The sequence below is a fragment of the Strix uralensis genome, chromosome 6 (genome assembly GCF_047716275.1).
Source record: "Strix uralensis isolate ZFMK-TIS-50842 chromosome 6, bStrUra1, whole genome shotgun sequence".
In the NCBI taxonomy this organism is placed as follows: domain Eukaryota; kingdom Metazoa; phylum Chordata; class Aves; order Strigiformes; family Strigidae; genus Strix; species Strix uralensis.
The window spans coordinates 14,506,005-14,515,637 of record NC_133977.1 but is presented as its reverse complement, the minus strand read 5'-3'; the positions used below and the strand labels follow the sequence as shown (position 1 = coordinate 14,515,637).

The following is a 9,633-nucleotide window of genomic DNA, read 5'->3' as shown; positions in this document are numbered from 1 at the left end:
CCGCGGCAGGTCGGGGCTGGGCGGGTGAGGGGGCCGGGGCCGTCGGGGCCGAACCGGTCGCTTTGAGCGGGGCCGGCTCCGGCGGCGGGAGCGGCGCGGCATCGCGCCCGGGGGACGCGCTGCGGGGGCCCCGGCGGGCGCGCGGGCGGGCGAGCGGGGCCCGGTGCCGGGCAGCGGGGCGGGCCGGCGGCAGCTGAGCGCCCCTTGTTTCTCTCGCCCTAGGTCCGTGCTCCTTCTACTGCGACCTGCCAGCGGGAGCCGCGTCTCCGAGCATGGAGCGGAGGAGCGAGAGCCCCTGCCTGCGGGACAGCCCCGACAGAGGCAGCGGCAGCCCCGATGTCAAAGGCCCCCCCCCCGGGAAGGTGGCCAGGCTGGAGCAGAACGGCAGCCCCATGGGCACCCGCGGGAGGCCCAACGGCGCCGTCACCAAGCCCGTGGGAGGTAACCGTGCGGCCGCGCTCACGGCGGCACCGCCGGCCCGGCCCGGCCCGGCCCGGCTCGACCCCGCTGGCTGGGGCGCGCAGAGCGGCGCGCCCGGGGTGGCACCGTGCGGGCGGGCCGGCCCCAGGCGCGGAGGTGCGGGCAGGTTCGCGCGGCGGCTGGCGGGCTGCTGCCCGCTTCCCTGGAAAGCGTTCAGCTGCCCGGCGCGGCGGCGGTGCTGGGAGGGCCGCGGAAGGGCTCCGGCCGGGGTCTGCGGCGTGGGGAGCCCGCTCGGTGGCAGGCCGCCTTCCTAGAGAGGACCCCCCTCGCCCCCAGGCCCGGGCTCTAGCTAGGCGGCTCACAAAAGGCCAGGCCTAATCCTGCTGGAGGGTGACTGGGGGAGAGCTGGGCCCTGCCCTCGGCGCTTCCCGGCGGAGGGCCGGCGGGCTGGCAGCTCGCGGGCAGAAGCCCCTGCGTGGCCGGCGGCTCCCGGCGGGCCCGGGCCGCGCCGGCAGAGCGGGCATCGCCGCCGCCGCCTTTGCCAGGTGAGGTGCAGGCGGCCCGGCTGCCTTCGCGGGTGCGGTGACATGACGGAGGGTGTTACAGCTCCGGGAGTGGGGTCTCGAGGGTGGAAAAAATGGCAGCGTTCATCTTCGCGTTTAGGTCTTTTTTTATTTTCTTTTTTTCCTTTCTGTAAGTAGCATTTTTTAGCAGTTGTAAAGGAGGAGAGGGCAGAACACATGCAAGGTTCAGCTCTTTCAGCGAAATTATTGAGCGTTAGTTTTGCAGCATTCCTGCAATTCTCTAGAAAACTTTCATACTTTGCTACCTAGTTGCTGGCCAGTTTTGTGTTAAGAGCATGTTTAAGTGACACGCGTGGTTGCTTTTTTCCCCCTTTTGTTCCAAGCAGCTAAACTTTCCAGTCATTTCTCCTAAATGCCCTTTTTTTTTCATCTTAACGCTGATGCTGTTGCGTTTAACACAGTGCAGCCTCGTGTTAGGAAAAATATTTTTTAAAATCTTCAAATTACCCAGACGTTGCAAGCGAAATAATGCAGGACAGGCCACAAATAACTTTACCTTTTAAAAAACCCCCTATCTCTGTATTTGTGTTTTAAAATGTGCAGGGTGGTAACACACAAATGTAGTTGTTTATACACAAAGAGTTTGTGTAAATGACATTTCAAGAGATACTTTGATACGGTCGTCACATGACTCTCTATTACGTGAGGTTTATTTAGCGATTTTACCGTTAGATGCTTGTTTTAGACCTCTTTGGCTCAATAGACTTCCTAATTGCTGAAGTTTGCTAAGGGGCTGCAGATTTTATTTTATTTTGAAAACGTAGGATTCATTTATATACCTAATGAAGGGTAAGAGATCTCGTCAGTTTTTCATTTCTTGGATGACTAGATGTCTGTTTTTTAAACCTCTCCTCTGCATTCTTCTAATGTACGGAAAAAGAAGAAACAGCTTTGCAGCGAAAGACTTGCAGTAGTATTCCACTTACAAATTGGTGGAGAAATAATTTGTTGGATAATTGTAAAAATGAACTAATTAACCAGATAAAAAGTAATATATGTAGTTTTGCATGCCTTTCTCGAGACTGAGGCATTATAGCTGCTTGATTTTAAAGAGAATGTTAGAACTGGAGCTAAAATCTTTTTCCTTGGGGCATTTATAGAATATACTTTAAAGGAATGTTTTTAAATGTTTTGGAATATATATGTTGCTTTCTAATTGCAGCTGTGTTACCCAAGAGAAATTCACCAGCTTTTATAGTTATCTCGGTAGTTCAGCTTGAATCTGGCCTGTTAAGTTATGGAAGATTTCTTCCACTTAAGACAAAGGCTCTAATTTCTGAAAGCAAACTTTTAAGAGCTTACATTTTCATTCATTACTCTTCAGCTCATTTATAAAGTTGGTGTAGACTTGAGTGTAAAAATGTGGGGAAATAGGAAATGCAGGAGTCTTTTTTTTTTTTTTTCTTAGCTGGTGTTCTTTAAACAGACTCAATCTCTTTGGTTTTAGGCTAGTCATAATAAAGTTTATTCATTACTCCTTATTGATACTGAAAGCAAGAAGAAAATTATTCTTGTCTGAATACTTACCTAGGTTCTATAATACTCAATACTAAATTAGTTAAGGCAGATTTTTTTAATAAGATAATGGTGCTGTTTAAAATTGATTTAATTTTTTTTTCCTCCTGGAAATGCTCTCAAGATAAATCAACATAGCTAATTTCCAGATATTTTTTCCTCTGCTCTTTTTCAAGTTGGAACTTTAAGAACCTGTGTGACCAAGCGATCTTTTTCTGAATGCAGATCACACTGTTTTGGGTATTTCTGGAAGTCTGTATCTTTGCATCGATCGCTGTGGTGTTAGTAATTTTTTCACTTGAGTTGTGAAATGCAGCTGTCGGTGTTTGTGGAAAGGCTTACTTTTAATATACTGGCAAATTAATATAAAACTTCTCTTCACATAAATATTACTAAAGGCTCTTTTAGTATAGTTCCTAGTGTTTGATATTGAAAGTTTTAGTGAAATGATATCTAAGGCTTCAGTTGTCAGTCTTTCAGTGTATTCTTACTTTTCAAACTTTAAAAAGTGGTAATACTTATTGCATGTGAACTTAATTTGGGAAAAAAGTACTTTATTGGAAACTGGAGTCCGTTTTAGTTTTCATTTTATTTTTGTTCTATAAAGTGTATCTAAAGGAGTTGAAGGCAAATACAGGTGCTAGCAGTTCTTTTTTTCATCTCATCTTGGGCCTTAGATATGTAAATACTGAAATTCCTTCCTACTTGTCAAGTGGCTTTTTGGTGTAATAATATCTGTTTCTGAACTTAATCCCTGAGAACAGAGCAATAAGCTCTTAACTAACTGGAGCTATGATGAGACTGATGACCTTTGGTAACAAGTTTTATAATCGTAGTGTTTGCTACAATTACTTTTCCAGTGACTTCCCTGAGAAATAGAGAACATTACACTACTGTCGGTGTTTTTAGCTTTCTCTCTAGATTTATGAGTGAAAAACTGTTTTAAAATAAGCTTTTGTAGTGCAGACAAAAATTCAAATGTTCTCATGAGAAATTTTGCCTTATGACTCTCCTATTTTTTTATTCCTAACATGAATGTACTTAATTCAAAGGGCCATTACAGCAGCTATAATAAACTAGTGAAGGTCACTGAAAAGATAAACGGGGTCTTAAAGGTTGTGTTTAATAGGGGATTTAAAAGTTTTGGTACTGTTTACGATGTTGTTAGCGTCAGTCCAATGTGTTAGAGTCCAGTTTTGGTTTGCCTGACTAACTCAGTGCTTTCTAAAATGCTTCAGCAGTTATCTAACCAGTCTGTTTTAAAACCTCTATGTAATAAGGCACAAGTGCTCTGATGTTCAGGAGAGGCAGGTTTTATAAAGGTCCTTGGGAAAAAAAAGGCTAATATCACTTTAAAAAACATATGAAGCCTGGGAGAGAGTTTAGAGCAAGCAAGAGCACTATGGTGTTGACAGCTTTATATCCCTGTTGGGTAACATTCACTTACTAGAATTGGCGTCTCCTCTCAGTTAGTAATTCACTCCATAAGGATTAAAAAAAAAAGGAATGATTAATGGCTAGGAAACTTATATTTACAAAATTGTTGATTGCAATTCATGAACCTGTTTGTGTATGAGTGGATATGTGTATATATATGTATGTGTTGATTTTGAAGAGTGTAGAAAATAAGCATCAAAAGCCTCTGAATGCAACTTAAAATGCCAGTATGCAGAATGAACTGTTTTGAAGTTTGGTTTTGCTGAAATAGAAATGTAGAACCACGATATAGCCAAGGGAACACATTCAAATTTGGAGCAGGAAATGATTGCAAAAAATTGCTGGTTAAATTGGTTTGATGCAGTCTGATAGTAATACATTCTTATTCATTTAACTGTTAAAATGTGTGATTTAATTTACAGAATATTAATGGAGGAGAAAACTTTCAGACTCAAACTAAATTGTATGATTGGGATGTTAATCAGCAGCTGTGGTTATCATGCTTGTACAAAGTCAGATGTACCAGAAATGCGGATGCAGTGACTCTTTGGAGCACGGCTGCTAATTGCTGTAAGCCCTGTGAAGTTCTGATGTATCATGGACTTGTCTGCTTAGGTGTAGTTAGAAATCTCTTTTAATATATCTCTGGGGCAAGAGAAATGCTGACTGAGGATGGTTAAAAAGCTGTTTGTCAAAACTCATTCTAAATATTTCTGTAAAAATGTCATAGGATTTGTGCTGCCTTTCATATCTTTTACAAGGATTTAAAGTACTTTACTGTAGAGAAAATCCTCTTCTGTGCAGACAGAAGAGTACGGCTTGATCAAATTTGCTCCCCTGTTTTAAACGGTTAGTTAACATTAAGCTCTAAATGGCATCCTGAACGGACTATGGAAGCATGTTTCACTTGTCCTTATGAATTGAATAAAGTGAAAGGTTAAGTTTTAGATAGTCTTCCTGCCTAGATCCTAGATGAAGAATATCTTCCTGCTGTCTGAAAGAAGTATGTAGCTATTCGAAAGAATTAAACACATCGAGATACAGAAGCTTGAAAGCCGCAAATCTTTATTAGTTCAGGAACCAGCTTTATGTGAATATATTTTATGTTTTATCTCTTGCAGAATAGTTGGAAAATGTTGCCTTGTACTTTGATATAATTCAGTAGGGATTATGAGGAAATGTAAATTCTTGGATTTTATGCGTTTCTGATACATAAAGAGGAAGAGACCTCTAATTTAACAGGAACAGTAAGAAAAGCAAGACAGTGATTTCTTTTTCATGACCGATGGTTAAAAATGAGTTACTGGTCTTTTTGCCGATTTCCACCCGCCACCCCCCTTTTCCAATCAGATTATGTCATGTAAATAGAATAAACAGAGCAGTCACTCCTGAAGGGTCATGCAGTGTATCAGCTGTATTTTTGCTGAGGTAGAAAAATAGTCTTTCTTTATGTGTTTTCAGTACTTAGTCTGTTATTAAAATAAAGACACAGTTGGTTAAAATATACATGCAATTGAACATACGCATTAAGCAGAATATAGGGTATCCACCCATTCGGTGACCTAGGCATAATTTGATGTTTAGAGTAATTTTGGAACTCTAAGTTGCATCTGCAGAAAGCCACTGACAATTTTGAATTCAAGATTTAAGATTAAATGTAGTAAGATTTTATTTTTTCCCGCAACAGTTCCTAAGTGTTTCGAGTCATCTCCCCGCTTCCTCCCCGCCCCATACCCATGGCCACGTTAGTTAACTGGATGCTGTTATTCTCGTCGTGAACCAAAGGAAAGAAAAAGAAACCAACATCTTTGAAAAAGTCAATGTTAATTCCTCCCCCCCCTTTAGAAATTGTGTCCTGCCTTTCCTTAGTTTCACTGGGATAGAACAGAGTATATTTACTGTCAATCATTTATAGGGTGACTGTTTGAAAGCTCCTGTTAAGGTGAGTCTCTCAGTGAGTCCTCAGAATTGGTTTTATGCCTGAAGAAGGTAGCAAAATCATATTAAAAACTATAAAGATGCCAGTGAGGAAATGTATTTTCAAGAAATTAAATAGCGACATATTTCTCACTCAGAATTTAGATGAAGGATTCGGACATCAAAGGAAGAAAAATAGTATTAAACTTTATTGTTATGAATAAACTTAAAGGTGAGGTTTAAAGATTTCTTTCCTAAATACTTAATTTTTGGGAGTCTTGGTATTCTATTTAAATTATTTTACTGCACTGAATATTTTATCTCGATTTAAAAATAGAAAAAAACCTGTCATAATGTAACTGTAATCAAGTCGTCATTTCAACAGACAGTTATGTCATATTTAAAATTTCTAGTTTGGGGCACAGACTTTCGGATGGTATCAGTTACTTTAAAATACCTTTAAAAGTATTTGAGTTTAATACTTTTCATGGAGATGCTAGTCTGAATATTTATTTTTGCAGTTACTTTCTGTTATTGCTGTTTTCCTTAAAGCTGTCTGTGTGGAATGGGAGAAAAGGGCCACAACAGTGATTTGGAGCTTAAGTAAAATACTTGGACCAGTAAGATTTTTGTCACTCCCATTGACACAGAAGATGGTAATACAATATGGCATCTATGAAGTTGTAAAATGAAGACAGTTTTACTGCAGTCATGTATTTATATTCGCCAAACAGCTGTGTGACCTGTTTAGGAAAATTCTTATTTTTGTGATTGAGCAGTCCCCAACCTGCTTTTAAATCTTATTTTTAAACTTTTCAAAATAACTGAAAATCTGTAAAACTCAGGAAGATTTTATTTTGAATCCCAAATTGCAAGGCATAGATAAGTTAGGCCTTTAATTACCATCCCTCATAATTTAGTTAAATTAGTAACTACTGCTGTGTTTTAGGATTAAAGGCCCAGTTTTTCAAGGTATAAAGTATTCCAAGTCCCTTTGAATTGATAGGATGGGGCTTTGTTCAAGATAACGTGTGCCTGTTTCAGACTCTGTAACTACCGAACAAGTGTGCTCTCCTTTTGAAGCTCAAAGTGGTTTTGAAACCAGCCCGCTGTGTTGAATGAGGAACTGATGCCCTTTCTGGCATTGAAAAAATTATCTTGTGGTAATTGGTTCCTACTGTATGAAATGTCCTGGGTCACATGCATTGGTCCCCATGATGACATGTGTCACTAATGCAGATGTAAGAAATAGTCACAGCAGACAAAAGGCAGCTGAGTATTTGATGGCTTTTGAGAAATGTTTTCTAGCCTCTAGCCATACTAAAAAAAAATTGCCCTCCAACAAGCTTTGTACTTGTTGCAGAATGCTCATCAGCGACATTTCTGCTGTGGGGTTACATACAAATGAGTTTACATTGATTAGTGGTATGAAAGACAGATTTGCCGTTTAATTCGGGGGGAATTGTTAGCCCATCTAGATGAGGTTCTTGTGGCCATTCACAAGTGTTGACTACTTTAATGTGTGATATGTTCTTAGCCAGCAAGTCATGTTGTCCATATTGTTGCAGTTCTATAGTTAGGAATTAATTTTTTTTTCCAGAGGTCCTGCGTATTGTACAAAAGCACATACTGCAGCTGTTGCGTGTGCTTTGTCCCCGTCTTCATTTACATTGATCCAAATATTAGTAAGGGAAAAATATGTCGTATTTCCAATTTCATTTCCTTTATTTTGGAGAAGTTTAAAAAAACCATGAACTAGTATTTTAAAGTTGTTTTTTCTTTTTAAATACCTGTACTAGCTCTGCTGGTATCCTCTGGAGATTTACAAATATGCCAAGATGTCAGCATTTGTCTATTAGCAATTTAAGGCTGCTGACATTGTGAAACCCTTATAAACAGTGTTTGAAAGGTGGTTGTTTGTTTTTGGTTTTTTGTGTTTTGTTTTTTTTTTTTTGTTGTTTTTTTTTGTTTTGTTTTTTGTTTGTTTTTTTTTAAAGTGTAATTCTTACTCTGATTTTTAAAGATGCAAACATCGATGTTGCTAATATCTGAGGACTTAAGTAAAACATCCTTCCAGGATGCATTTCTACTTGGACTAAGGCTACACAAATAATTTACAGCACTGCTTAAAAGATGAAGCGTGAGCCCTGCATTGCTAGTATCATAAGCTGGATGCTAGGGCAGAGAGCTCATGTCTGAACTCAAGATATATTTTAAATTTCCTGGCAAACGCTGAATGATTATTGACGTTACATGCAGCAATGTTAGGAAGAAGAGAAGACACATTATTTGTAGAAGCTGCATGAAGGGAACAGAAAGAACTTGAAGAAAAGAGACAGGTAGCTCTAGATAAGAGTTTAAGCATGTGACTTGTTTTCTAAATAGAAAATTACCTGGCTAATAGTAAAAATTGTGTCATTTTTCTCTAACTAATGTCCTTGTATCAGACAGACCTGCAATATTAAACAGTCTGAGCACAATTGTACCCTGTTAGTAGCAATGTCAGCAAGGTAAAAAAGCTCAGAAAGAGATTAATAAAAATAACCTGTCAGACTATATTTTATATGAAGCTGCGGCATCTCTTGAGATAACCATACGCCCACTGCATTTTCGGAGTGCAGTAGAAATGTCTCCCACTTAAATATGCTCCCTCCTTATTTGTTCCCCAAAGACACACACAGAGATGAAAAGACACTCTATTGACAGCAAATCTTTTCAAAAGTACTAAATCTGGCAAGAAATGTTGCGAGAGGAGTTTCTTGTATCAAAACCCATGATTTGTATCGCTGCATGCAGCCACAAGGTTGCTTTCTCTCTCTTTCTCTCAGACGTTCTATTCTATTTGTACAATGTTGAGAAGCAGCTGGATTAGTCTGTCTTGTCTTGTGTATCGCCGATGCTTCGCTCTCTAGAAGTTGCTGACTCTGTCTGCGTTTGGACGGAAACTTCAGATAAGCGAGGAAACTCACATAGAAGTATTTACCATCCTGGTAATCTAAACTCAGAGTGTTTTGTCATAAATTTAGCTGACAGGCATATATTGGAAATGAAGCATGTCATTTTCAAAACTATAACCAGACTATTTTTCGAGAGTAATATAAATTCATATTTTGAGCATATTTTGGTTTATATGCATTTCCATTATTTATATATTAAAATTAGATGTGCACAATTTCCAGCCTTATTATTTTGAATGGTTATTAAGAAATGTAGTTATAAATTATGAGTTATACAATACTTTGGAGTAAAAGGTGATTTTCATAATGTCTTTTCCCAACTTACAAATAACTTTTTTGCCATAATACAAACATGCTAGCAGAGCAACATGATAGATGTCTCTTTAAGTATCGTAGTAAAAGAAAATGACTTGTATTCTGAGGCTGTGGATAGTTTATGTTGTTTTGGACCCATTTCCCAAGCAGTGATCGAAAACAGATTACAATAACAATTATACAGTCAGAAGATGCAATATCCATTTCTGTTTTAATTGAGTGAAAGAATAATAAAAACATCATTAAGAAAAATGAGGTGGACCTGTCATACACTCTACCAATTTTTAGACTTAGAGAAAATGCAGAGTAACAGAAGTGTGGGCTTTTTTTTTTTTTTTTTTTTTATTTTTCCTTTTTTTTAAAGTAGAGTTTGTCGCTCAAGCTAGAAGTCTGGATGGTAGACTTCATATGGGCTCCTATGAGCAAGTATGCAGCAAGTAGGCGTACTGCTTGACAGTAAAGCTCAAGTTAGGCATTATCTGAGTGTC

At 39.6% G+C, this 9,633-nt stretch overlaps 1 protein-coding gene across 2 annotated transcripts in view; it reads left to right on the top strand.

The window, feature by feature from the left end:
• The first annotated feature begins 257 nt into the window (after positions 1 to 257).
• SATB2 (SATB homeobox 2) overlaps positions 258 to 9,633 on the top strand; it is a 131,718-nt gene continuing 122,342 nt past the window's right edge. For both annotated transcript variants that reach the window (XM_074872254.1, XM_074872255.1), the window contains exon 1: positions 258 to 441. In XM_074872254.1, coding sequence (XP_074728355.1) covers positions 273 to 441 — 169 coding nt within the window. In that variant the 5' untranslated portion in view covers positions 258 to 272. The remainder of the gene's footprint in view (positions 442 to 9,633) is intronic.